This window comes from Pleurodeles waltl, chromosome 2_2, assembly GCF_031143425.1.
Source record: "Pleurodeles waltl isolate 20211129_DDA chromosome 2_2, aPleWal1.hap1.20221129, whole genome shotgun sequence".
Taxonomy (NCBI): domain Eukaryota; kingdom Metazoa; phylum Chordata; class Amphibia; order Caudata; family Salamandridae; genus Pleurodeles; species Pleurodeles waltl.
This window is the reverse complement of record NC_090439.1, coordinates 1,176,058,670-1,176,081,132: the sequence shown is the minus strand read 5'-3', so window position 1 is coordinate 1,176,081,132 and position 22,463 is coordinate 1,176,058,670. Positions and strand designations below refer to the sequence as shown.

Below are 22,463 nucleotides of genomic sequence, written 5' to 3'. Positions count from 1 at the left end.
TTACATCCCCTACTGCCACAGTGGTACTTTCAGTTTCTTCTTCAAATGCTCTAACACTCACCGAACCCCTCGGAAGCAGCAAGCTGGACTACGGCAATGCCCTCTACGTAGGAACCACGGCCAAACTCCAGAAGAGGCTGCAACAAATCCAGAACACCATATCCTAGACATCCCGGCCACTGCCACGTCACAGACCACCTGAAAACCTGCACTGGCTGCCATTCAACAAGAGAATCACCTTCAAACACCTCACCCACGCTCACAAAGCACTGCACAACACCGGACCAGAATACCTCAACAGATGACTCTCTTTCTAGACCTGACCCGGCTCCGCTGACCTCAGCCTTGCAACCCTCCCAAGCGTCCGCAGAACTACAACCGGCGGTAGATCATTCTCGCATCTCGATGCCAAAATGTGGAACACTGTTCCCACCCACCTGCGCCAGACCAAAGAACTTCTTAAGACCTAGCTGTTCGAGCAGCACCTCCCATCACTTCTTCCCCTCTCCCCTCCTCAGCGCCTTGAGACCCTCACGGGTGAGTAGTGCGCTTTACAAATTCCTGATTGATTGATTAATCAGTTTCCCTGCTCCCTCTGTAAGCAGTGGCAAGTGTTTCCTGAGGTTTTCCTTGTCCATCTGTGACCACGTAACATAATATGGTGCCCCAGGACCCTTACTTATGAAGGACATCTGATATAAAGGGGTGGCAGCACTCTGGGGATGGTCCTGACTGGCGTGAGTCTGCCATAATTGCTGACATTTAAGGGTAGTGCCAATAAGGATCACCCTCACTATACAGAATGCAGTCTTCAACATTTGCATTGTTGTAAGGGTCAAAGGACCCTCTTGTGGCCGGGGGCTCATATGATGAGCTAACCTCTCAGTCCAGTCTGCTAAGTCTTCTACAAATGGCACAAGAAAATGCCAGCTATCCTCTCCTTCAACGACGATTAGACTAGGGGATTTTCTTGGGCACTAATTTGCTGGGTGGGTCTGTTGTAGAGAGCCTCCCGTCCCCTAAACTTGCTTGATCCCATCCCGGGGTCTGGGTGGCCACTGGTGCTTTGGAATTTGAACCACTCAAGCTCCGTAGCTCAGTGCTTCCTGCTTCTAGGGAGCACATCTTGCTCTCTTCCCCTTGCATCAGTTGGGTTAGACAGTCTCCACACACCCCTCATGCAGCCTAAGTCGATGAGTAGTCTATCCTGGATACCATAAATAGGTGACTTACTTCTTGGGTTTGAAGACATTTACCCATGCTCTCCACATGCTGGTTTATGGATTCTATTCTGTCCGCTAATTTCTCAAAACTTCCCTCAGTCTGTCCCGAACAGTTATCATCATGCCCTTCTCTCCTTATTTCACTTCTCTTTCCCACCCTCACTGCATGAGAGCCAATCCTGCACACTTTCTGGTGACACTACTATGACCCCCTTCTCCCTCTGCCAAGAAAGCGTACTACCTTCAGTCCTTCTTTGTTCCTGTTCCCTTCCCTGAGATACAGGTTGTCCTGTCTTTTGCATGGTTCTGTGCACATAGTCCCTCCACCCTGCATTCCCTACAACACTTTGTTGTGAGATGGACTCGTGTTTTCTAATTATTCTACCAGAAGTGTCCTTTTTCTGAAGCAACATTGCAGATGAAATCTGTGATTTCTATCTCCTAAACTCTGTCCCTTGCTCTTCTCTTGTTGGGAAAAGGTTGCCCTGAAAATTGTGGATCCTCTTTGGTTTTGGTATTCATGGGGTTACCTGGGGAGTCGCTGTAGGGGAGTGTTAACGGTTATTCAATTTCAGGGTTTTCAAATCTTACTGCACCAGCGGGTAGATGCTAGGCACTGTGGGTACAGAGCTCTAGGCTCATATGGGGGTTGGGGAAACTGATGGAGTACTAGAGAAATCCCCCTGCGAGGAATCTTTTGAATCTTCACAAAATATTTTCCATAAAGCTGTGGTGGCTTCTCTTTTCCTTAATATGGCTCATGCATATTTATTTCAGAGGTATGTCACAACATGCTCAATCGTTCTATTATTGAACGTTCATTCTTTTGGCCAAGGATACATATGCTCTTGGGTGGCTTTACACGATTCCTGTAATTTCATTTTATCAATGGGGAATACCTTCTGCATATGTTCTAAGGGAGTCTACATGATTAGGAGTTCCTAATACTTCATTTTTTACCTTTTCTGCCACCATATTAAAAAAAAAATTAAAGTCGAATCACACAAATTGTCTAGGGGGAAATAATTTTGTCTACTCTTTCACCTTCAACATTTTACAATATACTTTCAGCTTTTAATTTGTTTACCAAGTCTACAGGACACATTACAGTGTACATTCAAAATAACAATTTGTATATTTATACAATATCTCAGAACAACATCACACTGTGGCCACACTTCAGTGAACCGCATGTGCTCACCTTCATTCACACAAAACAAATAAAAAATTATAGTAGTTCTGGAGGCGACTTTGTTATGGTGCAACACACAAGCACAATCCTTCGGAAATAAGAAACAAAATTGCATGGAATGCCCTTCTGGCCTTACTTCACAAATACATACATTTCTGTTGATTGTCCAACTCATGAACAGAATGGTTCAGAAACAATAAAAACAAAAATCACATGTGGTAACCTTCTGGCCTTACTTCACAAATACATATATTTCTGTTGATTGTGCAACCAACGTACGCAATCCCTCAACAGCAACAAAAAACAAAATCACATGGTGTTACATTTATGATTGTGTGTATATTTGTTACTGCCAAGAGGAGCACACTCATGTAAAACTAAGATCGCTATTTGCTTTGCCCTCACCTTTAAGTAGACGGTGATCCCCAGAGCCTTCCCAACGCCCCAGTACACAGGCATCAGCATAACCCAGGGACTGCTCACTTCATCAAGTTTGGGTTCATAGGTCTCTCTGTAGCTGGGAGCGGTTTTCCGGTGTCAGCCATCAGGTGGGGGCACACAGGAATCTCCTGGCTGGCTCGGCAACTGTTACGGGGTGAGCAAAAATGCTCTCAGGAATCAAATACCACACTTGACAATCCTAACCTTCACAGCGGGGAGAAAAACACTGCAGACTGCACGTCAGCCCTACATATCCTGCCTCTATGGTTTTTCTCAAATGCCTGCTCACAGACAGGCCTTTTTATACACATCAGTGAAACTCTTTATTACACATGATCAATATTAGATAACTTGCATGTTTACAGATCAAAATGGAAAAACACTCCAAAACATGTGACCCCATAACCCTGAATTCCTGAGTACCTTTATTTTTAGTAACTCTGAGTATTGTGTTTTCTTATGATATTGTGCATATGACACCAGTGGTATAGTGGGAGCTTTGCATGTCTCCTAGTTCAGCCTAAGCTGCTTTGCCATAGCTACCTTCGATCAGCCTAAGCTGATAGAAACACCTCTTCTACACTAATAAGGGATAACTGGACCTGGCACAAGGTGTAAGTACCTCTGGTACCCACTACAAGCCAGGCCAGCCTCCTACATGGAGGTGAGGAGATACAGGGGACAAAAGGTGGGGGAACACGGGAACAAACAACCTTGACATTTCGAGACAGTGATGCCTCCTCTGTTTAAACTCCATTCATTTGTCAGTGCCTGAGAACTGAAAAGGATGAAGTTTAAACCAGACTGCTGATTTTGTTTCTGAATCTAAACTCGTAATCCCTGTTGCTGAGGTAGCTGCAGCTTCCCTGACACTAACGATTCTTATCTGATCTGTGAGCTGGACTCCAGGATTTCACAAGTCATTCAATGGCCTTTCAGATGTGGATGAGACTTTGTTTTTTACATTTCTTCTTCTGCCCCCTGCAGTGTCTCCCTCTCTTCAGCCCCCTCGCGAGGTGTCATTTAAGGACTTGGTGGGGAGGGATCAACAGGGGTGAATGGCTCCATTAGCATAGCTCTCCCAATTCACAAATACACTGCTGTAGTACCTTGTCACACTCTAAACTACTACAAAGGAAATGTTTTGCAAGTTCCCTTTAAAATATAAATGAGCAACACAGTTACATTGTACTATTATACTGGCAATTCTATACCACTGTCCTATTCCTTGTGAGTCCAAAGGTTCTGTAACATTAATATTCAACAGAATATAAATGTCAATGTCTTTTTTTTAATATCCTTAGCGCCTTGAAACCATTAATAGCGTAAGACACTGTTTAATCAGAATCTTTACTGAAAAAACTTATACTCTGTCATCAGGTTCATGTTGATTTCATTTAATGGCCCAGCCCTCCATGTCCATGCACTCTTCTCCTTCCAGGTAATTGTTGCATTTAGCAAAGTATATTATGAATTCTACAGGCCCTGTTGCACTGTAAAGTGCATGTCTTATTTTACTTCTATGAAAGATGCATTGAGAGGGATTGGATGCACTTATGTGCCTTTTAACTGCATGAAACACTGGTTTTGCACCTCTGAATGTTGGTACCCTTCATCTCACACCCAAATAGTCCAAAAATAGGCCACAAGGCACTCACGCACTTCCATCTATATATTAGAATCAGTCAAGAGCAACCTATCCTTTTCACCACAAAATCATGCAAAAAAATAGAGAAACAGCATTGTGGGGCCACAACTCTGATCACCGTATATAACATTTGTGCAACTTTTGGGCAATAAGCCTGTACTGATGAGGGGAAACCTTTGCCCGTACAGTATTAGGATTGTAAAAATGGCAATATAATGAAGTAATACAATCGCAAAAAGTGTCACAATATGCAGAACAATTCACTTTTTATTGCTGAATAATTTGGTCAGTGGGGTCACACAACTTGGTCCTCCATGATCTGTGGGAAATCCATTGTTCTGAGAGTAAGCCTCAGCTAGTTAATACGGAGGTGGCGAGCCAACAAATTAACAGGGAGAGCCGAGTCAGTGCGGAGCCACGGGTCTGGCTCACATCTTAGAGGCCGTACATGAGTCAAGCCCTGGAAATATTTGGTATGTAAATCATAAAATAAGGTAAAGTCTCTTCAAAATTGTTTATTTCTTTAAGACGAAGCCTTGACAATAACAGAGAGCATTTTAACACTCCACCGGGAAGTACTTGTTAAAAGTGATAGTTTTCCACCACTGGTAGTCTGAACTCACATATTTGAGTATGCTCTCATTGGCGATAACGAAGGAGAAATTGTTCTAGTGAAATAAAATATTTGCCTAAGATCACACAATTCAACTGGGCATGCTGTGATTAATTCAACTTTTCTGATTTCAGTTTGTACAAATGGGTATTTATTTGTTCATCCTTATGTTAAAGCTTTATTTTGATCTTTTAGTTCATTTTTCTGCAGTTTTTGAAATATGGTGCAAGCTTAACCCAAAGGTATTGGAGTGCTTTATATGAGCACCATTTACTTCATAGAAGATCACATGCATTGTTGACTGGCATGGTGAGTTTAAGTGATCGGACCAGAATCACAGGATGTTGAGCCAATGCAAGACTTGAACCTAATTCCCCAGATCCACATTCTGCAGCTCTGACTGCAAAGCCACATTCTGGATAGAGGGAGGGGGGCAGGCAGAAGCCAATGCTCAGCTCGTTATGGGGGTGAGGTCCCAACAGGACATCAAGCTGAGCCCGAGCCAGGTTCCAGCTCAAGGCTGGCTTGAGCTTTCAGTGGCTCGCCCACCTCTAATTTCCATACAATCCATGGTTTTTGGTGCAAAACCTTATTCACGTTAAAAATGTAGATAGGACATTGTGCCAAACATTTACACCTCCTCGAGGCAGGCATAAAGAATGAGTAAAGTTTTATTTTCCCTAAACTTTTGAAACTTCATATGTGTATAGCACTTTACAGAATACATAGAGCGGTCAAAATAATAAACTAGGTTAAAGCATAGGATTTGTACAGAAGGGTACGCTTACACTACAAAAACCTATGCTTGACATCAAACATACACTCCGGTACACTAAAGTGCATGGCTGTGTGCACTGGTGCAAGGCAGATACATGTGCGCCGGCGCAGGGAGAGATAAAACCAGCGTCATAACTCTCTGACAACATGAAGCTTCAAATGATTCCATGACTTAAAGCCTATTGTGGCTCCAAAGAAGCCCTTAGATTTGCTTATTAGCCAAGCATCAGCCACACCCATCTGTTATGGTATATTTTACTATAGTGAATTTCTGTGAGCATCTCACAAGCCAGTGCCACGTTTCCCATTGTTTCAAGCACGTCACGACATAGGGCAAGCATTATGTATTTGTATGACCCATCTCTCACACACACTGCATCTCGTTTTTGCGAACATATTACTTACACACATATTACTTACACACACACACACACACACACACACACACTCACACACACACACACACACACTCTGCATTTGTTTTATGAATACATCTCACATGCCAGGCTTTATGTATCTCTTTCTTTCACATCAGGCTTTTCACATTTGTAAAGCATCTATCTCCAAAACACACACACTGAGCATCTTATTTTGCAAGCATCTCACACATAAGGCATATTTCATGTCATGTTTATCTGCATCTTCGAATTTTCAGTTTGTGACCACTCTACACTCATGGCATCTATCTGCACTAAATCTTCCAGCAGATTTTACAGCAAAAGTTAAAAGTTTTTTTTGTTGTGTTTTATCTTTTGTGCTGCATTGAGTGCATACAGTGCCTCGATTTCCACCTTGCGGCCACGGGAGAGCAAGCAATACACTTCAGCTGTCTGTGGTTGTATCCTCACTCAGCCTCCTGTGCAATGGTAAAGCAAATGTCAGCAAAGTTATATGTTGAAAATATGATTGACCATGAACACACCATTGCTTAGTGGGGAGGCTGGGAATAATAATCAATGTTCATGGCTCCACATTCCCCACAGCACTGCAGTTATGGTGAGGTAGGTCCTGAAGAAAAGTCCCAGAGATTGCCCTTGTGGACAAATGCCACTGTTGGGAGTCTTATGCAGATTTAATGTAGTCCTCATTACATAATACTTTTTATTAAAAAGGGAGAAGTTGGGATTAGAAATCTTATAGTTCCTTTGCTAAAACATACACACAGGACCACATTTAATGGAGTGGTGCTGTCTGCTAATGCTAGTGAATTGCCAACTGATGGTCTGGTCAAGGATATTTTAATAGCATTGTTTCTAAGGGCCAGATGTCGCAAGGCATTAGCGCCTCGCAAACTGTGAAAAACGCCGTTTGCGAGGCGCTAATGCCCGCACGCGATGCAGAAACGCATTTTTCGAGTCGGAACCGAATCGCAAAATGCGTTTCCGACTCGCAAATAGGAAGGGGTGTTCCCTTCCTATTTGCGACTCGCACCGCGATGTAAGTTGATTTGCGACCGCGAAAGCGGTCACAAATCAACTCGCAGTTACCATCCACTTGAAGTGGATGGTAACTCATTCGCAAACGGGAAGGACCCCTTCCCCTTTGTGAATGATCACAAAATTATTTTTTCAGAGCAGGCAGTGGGCCTATGGACCACTGCCTACTCTGAAAAAACCCAAAACAAAAGGTTTCGGTATTTTTTTCTATGTGCAGCTCGTTTTCCTTTAAGGAAAACGGGCTGCAGATAGATAAAAAAAAAACACTGCTTTATTTAAAAGCAGTCATGGACATGGTGGTCTGCTGTCTCCAGGAGGCCACCATCCCCGTGAGTGCCCAGACTCGCTATGGGGTCGCAAACTGCGACCCACCTCATTAATATTGAGACACCTTTCTGCATAGCAAATTGTGAGTTGCAATTTGCGTGTCGCAATTTGCTGTCTACCTACATCTGGCCCTAAGTGCTTTAGTTCTCTGACATGCCTCTTACAGAGGCCTGGGGTAGAACATGGCTATTGAATGTTGGATACTGTAAGGAATTGGATTTTTGATTGAGTGGGCTGAAATCCCTTCTCAAGCAACAACCACAATCTTGGTCCGGGTGAACCACAGAAGTCATGAAATTAACCTGTGCTTAACCCTATGGTAGCTTGGCACAAAAGCAGTCATGCTTATCTCAGAGTCACAAAACGAGGGGAGTATCCTATCACCCTCACCGGCTTAGGATACTAATTAAACAATGCTCAAACAGGAGTTTAGCAGGAGAGGGACAAATTAAGTAATTATTACACGAAACCAATATTAACTCTTGGTTCGGAGGGATAAAACTATTTTCCCTTATTTATTATATTTGTAAATGTACACACACATATCAGGGTCAGAGGCAGACTTCCTATCTATAAACAAATGACACTACAGTGGAACTTTATACACTTAAATGTACATATTTACACTAATAACAGGTACAGTGAGGCCCCCGGAGCTTGTTGTATCCCTGTAACCCATAAAAGAAGGTCAGCCACCTGACCATTAGTCTCACTCTCGTAGTCCTGGGTTCAAAGAGAAGATCCTTACTCGTTCAAGCAACAAGGCAGGCCTCAAGAAGTAGGGCCGTCTTCTCAAGAACAAGGCAGGACTGAAGCAACAGGGCAGTCCTGCGGAGAACAAGGCAGGCTTCAATCAGCAGGGCAGTCATCTGCAGGAGGACAGTCTTCAGTGAAACAAGGCTTGCCTGAGGCCGCAGGGCAGTACCCTGGAGTACAAGGCAGTCCTTCTGTAGTTTTCCACAGTACCAGGAGTAAATTGAAGAGGGTCCAGTATCTTTAGCTGGTGCCAGACTTTGAACTGGGAGAACCTTCTAGGTTTCCCCCACATCTGGTTCTGGAATTTTTTTCCTTCCTGCCAGACTCCAAGGGATCTGGGGTGACAATAGACTAGTGTCAAGTTATTTGTAGGTGTGCTGAGGCAGCTGCTTAGAAATGTAATTAGGCCAGGGAACAGCTCTGTCCCTCCCATCCTGCTAACACCTAACCCCCCTTTGTCTTAATGTCTGGGGGAATACACAAAAGCCAACTGTCAACTACATTCAGTTATGTGATCCAGGACAGAGGACACAGGCTGCAGGCACCAAATGATTAGGACAAGAAAATGCCAACTTTCTAAAGGAATTGAGGCTTAATATCCAACTTGAACATTAAAAATGGGTTTAAATTACAATTCTTTAGATACCAAACTTGAACTTCCTACCTGTTCCCAATTGAAGTTATCACTTATTAAAAGTAATAAGGTAACCCAATGTTACCCTTTTGGAGATGCAAGCCTTTCAGTAGTGAACAATGAATTTAAGAGTTTTTCACTGCCAGGACATGTAAAATTTAAAACCACATGGCCAACATTTTAAATACATTGCACCCCACCCTATGGGCTGTTTTAGGCCTACCCTAGGGGTGATGAATTAAAAATGAAGGTTTAGGGCTGGCAAAAGTTTTATTTTGACAGGTTGAAATATCAGTTTAAAACTACACATGATGAAAAGGGATACTTCTGTGGGTGGCACCAAATAGTGGTGTTTAATTTACAAGCCCTAGGGACATGTAGGGAGCTATAGATAAATAAAATGTACCAATTGCATGTAATCCAGTTTTACAATTTGCAAAGAAGAAAGAAAGCACAAGCACTTTACCAATGATTATCAGTTGTAAAGTGCACACAGTCCCAATGGCCAACAAAAACAGGTTCGGAAAACAGGACGAGCAAAGACAAAAAGTTTTTAAGTGACCCTGCATTGAGTGCCAAGTACAACCAATACTTATTGGTGTCCCATTGCCTAAGATGCTCCTAAATTCCAATTCACTAAGCCCTTATACAGATCACTCTTAAACAGTAGCAACTGTGGGAGTCAAGGTTTAGTTGAGGTAATAGAGGGATGGTGACTGTTTTACAGCATGATACATTAATCATATACTTTGAAATTCAATGAGTGATTACAGCTTTGTCTTTCAAAAGAATGAGGGCTTATTGTAGGTATACTTTGAAAAAATGCTTCCAAGAAAGAGCTTTTTAAACATAGGTTGAGGGCGTACAACAGGTCATCTTAGTTATTCCACTATCTTCTTTGAGGCTGAGAGAAACTTCATTGACTCCACTGATGGGAAACTTTGTTAATAAGGGCAATTATGTCACAGAAAAGACTGGATAGTGCCATATGCAACATGTATAAAGAGATGATGGAATAATGTGTCCTCCACACTGAATGGCACGAGAAAATATTTGGCTTTTCAAACATAAGTTCTTTATTTTAGTATAACTGCAGAAAGAATGGCTTCTGATGAATCCAGTTATATTTTGAGGTTTATGAATGTCGCTACGAAAATGTTGTTTTTCCATAATGTAATATAGCCTGGGAGCCCGCCGTAGTGGGTTATTCTGGCCATTAAAGACTGAAGGCAGGGCCCTAAACAAGGGAGCTGGACTTGAATTGCCAGTATAGCGAAGGGATATAAGGCTATTAGAACATTCCCCCACTAGAGGCCTCTAGGTGGGGGGTATGAAGTGGTAATTAATAGAGAAAGGTGGGAGAGGCAGGAGAGAAGAAAGAGAGTGAAGAAGGGCACAAACAGTCCCTCATGAGCACCCCAAAGGACCCCCTTAGTCACTGCTTTTTGCTGCCAGAATTGACTTTCTCAATGCTTGTTGGCTGCTCTATTGACTTTGTCAAATCCTGTACAATAGTCACAAGCATTGTAAAAACTAATGACAGTGCATCCACACGGCTGTTCCCCTTCTGAATGTCTCCTAAGGTAGGAGTAGGTCTCTGTAAAGTGTTCCACTGACTGTCTGAGCTGTGTCTGTAGTAAATCAACAGCACTAAAACTTGGTGGACTTCGAATCTACCTTTACCCTCGGGCTCGAAACTGTGACTTATCTGAGTGACCTTAAAAGAGAATAAAGTGTGTGACAAAACCAGTAAGAAAAAATAATGAATTTACTGACATTTATCTGACTATCAAACTGAGGAGAGGGAGAGAGCTCCTGTTATCATGTCTGCATTAATGTCATACCAGCATGTGTGCTACTGCTGAGGGGTAATTTCATGAGTTTACAATACATCTCACTTTGAACCTGGCTTTTAAATTCAGTAAAAACATGCTTTAAAAAGAGTTCATTTTTATGGCCTCTTCAGCAAAAAAGGTGGTTTTATTTCCTTAAGATATTTAGTGATTCCTACAATGGTAAAGCCCACAACTTTGCTTCAGGCTGAAAACCCTGTGTCAGTGTCCTTCTCTCTAGAGCCAAGAACCCAGGGAGCTGAGTCCAACTGTGATGTCAGATATTAGAGGTTCCAAGCTGATTCCTGTCAAGGCTCTCTGAATAAGGGATAGAATGTCTAAATCCAGACCCTGCCCTAACCTGTAAAGCCCTATTCCGTATGCCTTGTGCTACTGAAAGCCCATCTTTTGAGCGCCTAGAAGTCTACAGGTTTCTGAGTTCACATATGACGTCAGACACTATATAGGTCCAATTCCTAGGATGGATTCCTCCCAAGCTCTGCTAGTAAGAGATACCCAGCTGACCCCTTTAATGTCCCCCGCCTGTACAGATCCATCCCTCTCCCCATCCTGTACAGTACTTCTCCCTGTATCTTGTAAGCAGACTCTTCTCTAACCCCTTGTTCTGTCTCATCTCTTACAGTGACGTTGTCCTCCCGAGTGCTGCTTGTGCTTTGTGTTCTCTGTGCACTTTTACTCCTGCTGGTGGTGGCCTTGGCTGCACTGACTGGTAAGTCTCCTGCTCTGATAAAGTGCATGAGGTCAGAGATTGCTCTCAAAGTAATTGCCAGAGGAGGCTGATATGACACATACAAACACCTAGCGTGACAAAGGCCTCTTTTTGACACGGTTAGACCCCCCACTTTTTGTCTGATGTATGATATAGTCTAGAAATTGTAGTGCCAAGGGCACATGCTAATCAGGTTCCCTGAGACAGAGCTTTTTTCCTAAAAGTGTTGTGATGTATTGGACCAATTGGATACACCGCTAGCTACCACTATAAGTCCTTAGTACAAGGTACTTAGGTACCCAGGGCATGGTGTACTAAGGGTAGGCACCTGAGGGCAGCAGCACTGATTGTGCCACCCTCTAGGGCCATGCTTCTAGATGCACCTAGCACTGCTAAAGCAGCCTTGGTGCCCTGGTGCAAACCTAAAACACAAACTTGACTTGGCATTCTACATGTGTGCCCTGTCCACCATACACTGCATACACTATGGATAAGACACCCCTCTGGCAGGCCTTCCACCCCTAAGGCAGGGCGCACCATATTATATGTGAGGGCATAGATACATGAGCAAAGTGCCCCCACTGTGTCCTTACCAAACCCGGGACATAGTGAGTGAACAGAGCAGCCATTTTATTACATGTGCTGGACACTGGTCAAAACGAGTTTCCCAGCTACATAATGGCTACTCTGAACCCTGGGTTGTTTGGTATTCAACAATTCAGAATGAAAAACCCAAACTGATACCTTTGGGCAGCCAGGCAGTTCCTTAGGCAGAGTGCAGGTGTGGATCCAGAAGTGTCTGATTTGGTGGGGTCAGAGACCCACCATATATACCCCAAAATGCATTTTAAGTGGGGGAAACTTCAAAGAGTGTTTTTGAAGTGCACAAGTTCCCCTTTCAGCCCATTCCTGTCTGCCAGAATCCCTGTACGGGGTTATCAGTCCTTTGTGTGAGGACAGACCACTGGCCTTTAAAATGTAAGAGAGAAACCCTCCACCCTTCCTGCCCAGGGAGACCATTCAGTATGCAGATGAAAGAAGATGTGACTGAGTGTCCTGTGATTATGGCTGTCTAGCTGGAATGCACAAGAGGATCTGTCAACCAGCACAGACCACACGTGGATTGGAGACAGGGTGTAAGGCACAGATGGCAGTAAGTGCAGAGGAATACCCACTTTCTAAAAGTGCCATTTCTAAAATTGTAATTTCAAATCCAAATTCACTAGTAAACAGGATTTTCTATTACCATTCTGGCCATACTAAAATGACAGGGTCAGTCCCTCCAGAACAGAATCTACCACTCAAAAGTATGTGAGGGCAGCTCTAATGCTAGTCTGAGAAGAGCAGGCCTCACAGTAGTGGAAAACAAATTGGTGAGGACATGTAAAACACATAAGAACATGTCCTGCCCTTTACCTACATGGCACCCTGTCCTATGGGGTACCTAGGGCCTACTTTAGGGGTGATTTATATGTGGAGAAAGGGACGTTTAAGGCTTGGCAAGTAGTTTTAAATGTTAAGTCGAAGTGGCAGTGAAACTGCACATAGAGGCCTAGCAATGGCAGGCCTGAGACATGGTTAAGGGGCTAGTTATATGGGTGGCACAATCAGTGCTGCAGGCCCACTAGTAGCATTTAATTTACAGGCCCTGGGCACATGTAGTGCACTTTACTAGGGACTTACAGGAAAATTAAATATGCCAGTTGGTGTAGGAACGAATGTAACCAGGTTTAGGGGAGAGAGCATGTGCACCTTAGCACTGTTCAGCAGTGGTACAGAGCGCAGAGTCCCAATCCCAGCAAAAACAGGGTAAAAAAATGGAGTAAGGCAGACAAAAGCTGGGGGGATGACCACCCTAAGGCAGTCGGATCTAACACTGAGGCAAATACTCTTCTACAGATCATATTCCTTGCTACACACTGACATACAGACATGAGGGGGTACACAACAAATTTAACAACATGCATTGACATGTAAAACTTATCATATCGCCTAACATACACCCAACACAGAGTTAATGTGGTATGCAAAGCCCACAGTAGGATGCACTGACAAACACATGTGCATATCATCACATATGCATACAACCTAATACACCATGCACAGACACACATCATTCGGTCTTCAAAATTAAACAGACGTATGACATTACGTGTTAGAGGAGGAAGGCGAGCCAAACAAATGAACAGGGACAGTCCAGCCAGAGCTGAGCCAAGGGACTTGCTCAGATCTTCACACCCATGCACTTGAGAGGAGCCCTGCAGATGTTTGCGATGTAATTCATGCAACAAATACATTGAAAATATTATACCGTCCCTTCAAAATGCAAAAAAACGCATTTAGTTAACATGTAGAAGCTTCATCATTAATGCGTCACATTACAACACTGGACTGAATGTAGCCCAGATTAAAAACATTAGCTTTTTTTTTTTTTCCCTTTCTGATCGCACAGAATTGAAAGTGCTTTCATACGCGATAAAGAAGGAAAAAGACTCTTGGAGAAATAAAATAGTTGCCTAAGATTACACAATTTAAGAGGGGAAGTCGTGATTTATCATATTCTTTGGTTTCATTTTATACCAAACAGCCAGTAAGTGGTTATCTCTTTGTCTTGCCTTGCACTAAGGGTTTATTTTCACCGTTGTGCTTTTTTGTGTAGTTTCTCTTTAGCGAGAACTCGACCTGCAGGCATTGGATGGCTTTCCATTAGCACATTAGCATCACTTACATTACATTACACAAGATCTTTGGGCTCACCGCCAGACTGTATTGAGCTTCTTTTAGAAAACGAGCAGCTTATGATCTAGTGGCCCTTCGGACGGGTCTTCTGTACAGTTCAAATTCGATCCACCCTTTTCTCCTCGTGTGCCACTCCTGCACCCCACTTTAGGCAAAGTACTGTTTGTTCCAAGCTAGATTGACCCCTATAGGCAGATGCACAAGCCTCCTACAATAGACTTAACAGCCGGGTAAATCTCGACAACCGCCTCTGCACTATTAGTCACCCAGCGGACATGCTCGACCAGAGAGATAGGAAGGCCCCTGTTGTACCACCCAATGGTGTTGCACCAGATACCAAGGTAGCCTGTCGACCCCTCATAGGCTCCCTAGATTTCCAGGCAAATATTTACCCATTACCTAATACCAAGATCACTGGGGGGATAGTAAACATTGTTTCTTGGAATGTGCCAGGTTTTAAATCCAAACTTTTATTGCCTCACTTGAATACCTTTATTGACCAATATGACATGTATTTTCCAGGAAACCTGGCTAACTGAACCTGCCTACAAACTTGGTTATGCAACCTACTATATATCCGCTATCCCTAGTAAGGTGGATCGTCCATTGAGGGGCCTCCTAATATGTGTGAGAATAGCACTAGTGTGTAGTGAAATTGCTCCCTATATTCTTGGTATTAGTCTCAAGGGTTCCAGGACAATAGCCACAGACATATTTATTCCCTTGAGAACCAACTGGGAGATAGACCACCTAAACATGCCCTTATTGTAGCCGGGGACTTTAATACCACTTTTGAACCCCTTGATCTGGGTAATATGGGTGATTTCCCGGAAGAAGATAACCTATGGCATATACCTAGGCTCGAGTACCCCCCCCCCCCCATTAAGAAGTGGCACCAGGCTGCCCTGCAACTAAACGTCCTGACCCTTGGCCATGGCCTGAGGGCAGTCAATGGAAGAACCAAATCTGATAGGCATGCCGCGCATATATTTATTAGCACACAGGGAAAGAGTTGCATTGACTATATTCTGATGAATCTTAGACACTGGCATTTGGTAGATGATATGGTAGTCCGGTCCCAAATGGATAGCAACCACAATCCATTCTGTCTTAGCTTAGAGTCCCCTTGGGGAAGGGGGACTATTGCGACAACCACCGCCAAGGTAACTAAGGTTGTTCAGGCTGAGCACAGCAGATGGAATCTAAGATGGAGCAAGGTCGTCCTGTGAGATGTCATTCTCTCTACCATCAACCAAGATCTGACACACTGCGTAGCCCTGATATCCACGATGGAAGAGGGAAACTGCTCCTCCCTACTAGATGTACATACTGGGTTCTTCAAAAGATTAGAACTGCTACTAACCCTGCCAGTTGCCCATAATACTCGTAGCACTCCACACTACGAGGGAGACAACTAGTTTAATCAAGACTTTCGGCTGGCCCGAGCAAATCTAATCCGTGCAATCAAGCAAAAAGACATTGCCAGAGTTAGGACTCTGCAGAATGTGTATAACCATTCGCAGAATAAGGCTAGGAAGAACTAGGAGGAGGAAAGATGGAGACTCATGAAGGCTGCTTGTGAACACAGGGACTCCAAATCATTTTGGCTTATGGTAAACAAAAGAAACCTAAGGGGGGCTCCTGCAATTGGCAATAACATTCAGCCATCAGACTGGTTACAACACTTCAACTCCCTCTATAATGTCGAAAGTCATCTCGCAACCATCTCTGTCCCTTCACTTCCTCCCCAGTCGAATACTACCTATTGGAACTGGCTGTTCAACCTGGGAGACATCCAAGATGCAATAAATAACATAATACATCTGAAAGCTGCTGGCCCCAACAGCATTCCTGGCGCCCTCTTTCTTTATAACATTGGCTAATGGGCTGAGTACATCCTCTTTCTATCCAATGCAATCACTAGGGGAGCCTCCATTCCCGAGTCATGGAGGGTTGCAGATGTAATAACGATCTATAAGAAAGGCGATAGGACTCTACCCGCTAACTACAGGCCCATAAGCCTCATTGATACAATGCAAAAGGTATTCTGTCGTGCCCTACTATCAAAAATTCAAGACTGGCTTATTGAGAATAACATTTTATCACCATACCAGGCTGGCTTTAGGTCCAAAACATGCACCTCTATTGGAAGGTTGTGGTGCTAGGGAAGAGGTGTCTCTATGTATCCTTAATAGACCTCAAATCTGCCTTTGACCTGGTCCCTAGGGGTAAACTCTGGGAGGTCCTGAATGAGATGGGAATTCCTCTAGGGCTTTTGACCATAATTATTCAGCTACAAAGCCAACTTTGCAAAGGTTTGTTGGGGGAACCAGGGTGACCTCACTAATCCGATAAACGTAGTCAGGGGCATTCAGCATGGTTGTGTATTAGCTCTAACCCTTTTCTCCCTATATCTGAACAAGGTCATCCAACACCATACATTGCAGACCTCTGATGCACCAGCTTTAGGCAATGAAAAGATTGTGAGACTCCTGTTTGCAGATGGCACTCTGATAGTATCCAAAACTTGATGGGCCTCCAATCTTTGCTGGACAGATTCAACGATTTCTGCTCCAAGAGAGGCCCAGAAATAAACACCTCCAAAACCGAGTTCATGGTTATTATCCCACACAGACTGTACGGGGGAACCTCTCCCTGGGTGGCCCCAAAGTAGAACAGGTTAACACCTTTGATTATCTGGGGATCAAACTATCAGACTCAATGTCCTGGTAAACCCACATTAATTCTACCTCACTCAAATTTAGCCAGCTGGTGGGCGTCCTTATAAGAGAGCACCTTGCATCCACCACACGACAAATAGCTGCTTCTCTACAGGTCTACAATATGAAGTCTTTCAGCGCAGCACTCTATGGGGTTGAACTCTGGGGCTTTGAGGATGCAAAGGAGCTCAACCGTATAGAAAACATGTTTATGAGAAAGCTCACCTCCCTGAGTACCCCGCTTCTCCCCTTGCATGTGATCTGGCCTGCAAACCCTTAGCTGTCATAGTTGGTCTAAGACCATTGTTGTTTTGGAGGAGAATCATAACAACTCCTGAACTTTCCTCTTATGCTTCTGCGTTCAGGTAAGTTTGTTCTTTGGACTACTCCAACAAGATCCAGTGGATCAATCTAGCCAAGTCATCACTGACTGTCATTGGGATGGGTGACTCATGAAATGCATCATACACAAGGCCTGTGATCGGGAGTGGGTAATCCAATCTGTATTCCGCTTGCACACATTAGGATGACTGTCCAGTGAGTTTCTGGACTTTAGGTCCACCTGGTTGCTAGAACCTTACTTGAATGGCATCCTAGATCCAACTGACAGGAATCTCTACATGCAAGTTAGATTTGGATCCCTCCCTCTTAAAACTTTTACCAATAGATGGCAGAAAAGGGTCCCTATCAACAAGTTATGTCCCAGCTGTAACCAGTCTCAGGATTCAATCGCCCGTGTTTTCCTTGTATGCCCATCCTACACCCATATACATAGGAAATGGCTAGTTACATCTGCAAATGGCTTGGGACTCGAGACCATGTTGAAGCCATGAGGATTTTAAAATCAGCTTCTAGTCTCGCCATTGCAGTTGACAAATTCCTCGGAGGAATGTGGCGCATTAGAACGGAACTGTTCAGGATTTTCTAGCCCCTGTAGTCTCACTTGCCCTTTTCAGCACCCACCTTATATTTTGGGACTGTCTTATTTCTAATTGTATCACGTTCTTTGCACCTTTTTCTTATTTATTTGAACAAAAAATGCTATTTTATGATTCTTAATCTAATATTTATTTATTTATTTATTGTGTGTTATGCGACTTCTATGGCACTGGATGCCGAGCCGAAATAAAGGTTTTATTTATATATGTATATATATATATTTACACACAACACCAACTCCTCCACAATACAAAGGACGTGCTCAGACACTAGTTGTCAGTGCATATGTTTAATGAAACAATGCATCCTCACAACACTTTTCAGCCGTAGCCTTGATCAGGTATGGGACGGCTTTACTATTTGTATATTAATTACCCTCAAAAACTGAACATAAAAAACAGACTAACTCATATATCTGACACCACAGCAAAAAAGGTGGCGGCCATCTTAAAATGTCACATATATTACTACATTGGAACTAGTTCCATACCATCTTTATCTTAACTGTAAACATATATATATATATATATATATGTATATATATATGTATATATATATATATATATATATATATATATATATATATATATATATATATATATAAAATCATGAAATACAATACATATTTTTCAATCACTGAGACCAAATCCTAATCTTTATCCTACAATGGACATATCCATATTGTAATCAAAGATTTTTTTGTAATCACAGATTTTCTGTACACAAATGACGTATCAATCATGGTGTTACAGCCATAAATGATTAATCTGTGCAACTGTGTTGAGCTCCATGAAACTTGCTGGTATCACGGAGTACTGCAGCCAGCTGTAAGAAAATAAAATAAAGGAGAATTAATATCGTTAGTGAGTGGCATTACACTTCTCAACAGGATAATTGGGTTTGGAATAAGGAGTTGAACACCGAGGTAAGACTATAATGCATGGGGCTTGAATTTCTTCTGGGCCCCTTTACATGAGATTTAACAGAATCAAGTATGGATCTGAGTTTCCGTCACTACTCAGACTTTGATTTGGATAATGATAATACTGTTTGTTTTCTTTCTGGTGAGCTATTACTTTCTGTCCATGAGGAATATTTGTGGTGATGAAGTGGGCTAGATAGTGTAAGTGCCCATTTGTCGTTGTTGCAGTGTTATCATTGATACAAGTTTGACAATGGCTCCTGCATCAGATGTCCGACGGAAGGAGAAGTCCTGTAAACTCTTTTTTGTGCAGTCAGTAGACACTACGGGGGATAACCAAGGGGAGCCGAACTTAAGTTACAATTATTGTATGAGAAATTGGAAAAACTATCAAAGAAGGAACTCTCTAAATGGTGGGAGATTTAATCTTTCCAGCAGTATGTTGAGGTTGAAAGAGTACCTAGAGGTTTACGGATCTATACCATTCCAACGTACGAAGACCCTTACCCTGATATGTTGGAGGAATGGGCCAAACATTCCAAGGAAAATTTGCTTAATATGATGAGAATATTAATTAAGTATGCATTTAAAAAGACAAAAGAGAACAAAAACCTTGGAAGAAATAGACAAGCTAACTGCAGAGATTTTGACATTAGTGACAGAGGATGTAGTGGATAAATTTAGAAGTAATCTAGAGAAGAGTTTGATTAAATTTGAGGAGGATATTACATCTAAAAAAACAACGGAAATGTATTCGAGATTTTAAGGATTTCAAATCAGAAAGAATCCTAACATTCCATCGGAAATATGATTATATGTATGCAGAGAGTGGGAACTAATCGATAGACACAATGGCCAAGGCTAATATTGGTGAATATACAAGAGAATTGGAAGAAAGTGATGTCTCTGCTAGTAATCAGTCGGAGGGCTGATAAGAATGGCAACAGGTCTAATTTTTTTAAACAATTTGGCCTCCTGAATCACAGACGGACAGACCAAAGAAAAGATACATTCCCCTAAAGGGGCAGGGGTTGAGAAATGAGAGGCAGAGGAAGAGGAACCGGGCAGCGAAGATTTGAGGAAAGAAAAGAAGATCCCAGGTCACCGGGTGTAATAACAAGAGCCCGGAAAGGAATATAATGACTGTGGTAAACCTACCCAGTAAGGTACTAACGGATTAAGAGGGAACCCTATTGGCATTAGGCTTATCATTCTTTCCAACTAAGGATTTAGACTATGTGCAAACTAGGATTGACCTTTTTCATTTTCTTAGGAAATTGAAATTAATAAAATGGTATAAGATGCAAGTGACCGAGGAATCTCGTGCGCCAGATAAATGTGCAGTTAGCAGTTTATGTATCTCTGATACAGAATTGTTAAATACACTGTCTATCTTTCATGATGATATAGATGCTCATGGGGATCCGATTATGAATTTGGACAATTTAGAAATTGAGACAGATGCAGCATGTCCCACCCATTTTAGGTTAAAATCAGCATTTTCACCTGCGGTACAATGTGAGGCCATAGAGCTATTTGAGAGGGATGTCATCAAACAATTGAAAATAATCAGATATAAGCCAAGAAATAGGCAATATGACAACCCCTTCAATACTCAGAAAATGGCTCTTCAAGAGTTGAAAAAAGATCTGAGCATTGTAATACGTCAATCTGTAAGGGTGGGAATGTAGTGATTTTGGACAAAAGTCAATATATCATGGAGGGCGAGAGACAGCTGAGAGATGTCAAATGTTACATAAAAGTAAAGATGTCAGAGCTGAAGGCAGCCAATGTTATTTACTATGAGTTACTGTCTGATTGGAGAAAAAAAGATTTATTGAATTGGAAGGAATTTTGGCCCTCATTACAACATTGGTGATAAATCCCACTTACCGCCGTGCAGAAGACCGCCAACACACCGCCGCGGAAATCTGCTACAGCTATTACGACCAACTTCTCAGAAACCGCCAAAATCTAGACACCCACACAAGTCCGCCACACCAAAGTTCAGTGATAAACTGGTGATAACAAAACCGACCCCGTCACGCCAACAAGAATACGCCCACACTATCACAACCCATGAATCCATTCGGCGGTCTTTCAACCGCGGTAAACCATTGGCGGTGCACACCACTGCGCTCAAAATACACACACACTTACAAAACAATACCACATTGGACAATTTGAAATACACACACCTGATACACATACACACACCACTCTCACACACCCAATATAATATAAAACACACACCCACATTACCCACAAATCCTTACAACCCAAAATTTTGACGAAGGCCAGAGAGACAGCAAAGCAAACACCAGCATACAGAGGCACACAACCCCATCACACATACACATCCACGCACAAAACACCACACACCCCTAGACATCACCCCGCACATCACAACACACACCACCTCACACATCAACCACACCACCCCATGGCACCGCAAAGACACCCTAGGTTTTCTGAAGAGGAGCTCAGGGTCATGGTGGAGGAAATCATCCGGGTAGAGCCACAGCTATTCGGATCACCGGTGCAGCACACCACCATGGCTAGGAAGATGGAGCTATGGCGCAGAATCGTGGACAGGGTCAATCAGCGCAGTGGGACAGCACCCAAGGTCACGGGATGACATCAGGAAGAGGTGGAACGACCTACAGGGGAAGGTGCGTTCCATGGTCTCAAGACACCACATTGCGGTTCAGAGGACTGGCGGTGGACCCCCACCTCCTCCCCCACAGCTAACAACATGGGAGGAGCAGGTCTTGGCTATACTGCATCCTGAGGGCCTCCCAGGAGTAGCTGGAGGAATGGACTCTGGTAAGTCAAAGCTTTAACTACTTCATCCCCCACCCTACCTGCATGCTATCACATACCCCCACCCTCACCCTCACCCCCATCACTCCAGCTCCTCACATATGTCCCACTAGCACAAACCACACATCCCAACACCAAGCCCTGCATGCAACAACAAAGCATGGACATCCATCACCAATGCATGGCCACTGCACATACCCACACAGACCCCTAAACAATTATCACACAAGCTCCTACACAGGAATGGAAACACTGGGGTACAGGGTCACCCACCCATTGCACACCATGGCACACACAGATGCAATAATCATGCCTTTACACCCCTGCCTGACCCCTACCCAGCGTCACCGGACAGGAGGTTCCAGACATGTCCACTCCCCCACCAGAAGAGGCCCACAGTGATGACAGCAGCTCTGTTCAACTGGATCTAGATGACAAGCCCGGCCCATCTGGGACCACGGGACAGTCGGTTCCCCACACACTGGCACAGGCCACCTCAGAGCCTCCCCCCTCTGGAAACACCAGCACAGCACCCACCCAGCGGGCCCATACCTCTGTCCCCAGGACACGTCAAGCAGCAGTGTGTCCACCACTACAGGGAACCCAGGCTAACCCACCACGCCAAGAACAGCAGGGACCTGGGGACAGTGGTAGTGGGCACAGGGTTCAGGGGACAGAGGAACAGGAACACAGGGGAACTGGGAGGGCTGC

The 22,463-nt window shown here is 43.5% G+C and overlaps 1 protein-coding gene across 2 annotated transcripts in view; it reads left to right on the top strand.

Annotated features, from left to right (window-relative positions):
* LOC138283046 (C-type lectin domain family 2 member L-like) overlaps positions 1-22,463 on the top strand; it is a 118,156-nt gene that overhangs the window by 31,137 nt on the left and 64,556 nt on the right. For both annotated transcript variants that reach the window (XM_069221184.1, XM_069221182.1), the window contains exon 2: positions 11,523-11,609. In XM_069221184.1, coding sequence (XP_069077285.1) covers positions 11,523-11,609 — 87 coding nt within the window. The remainder of the gene's footprint in view (positions 1-11,522; positions 11,610-22,463) is intronic.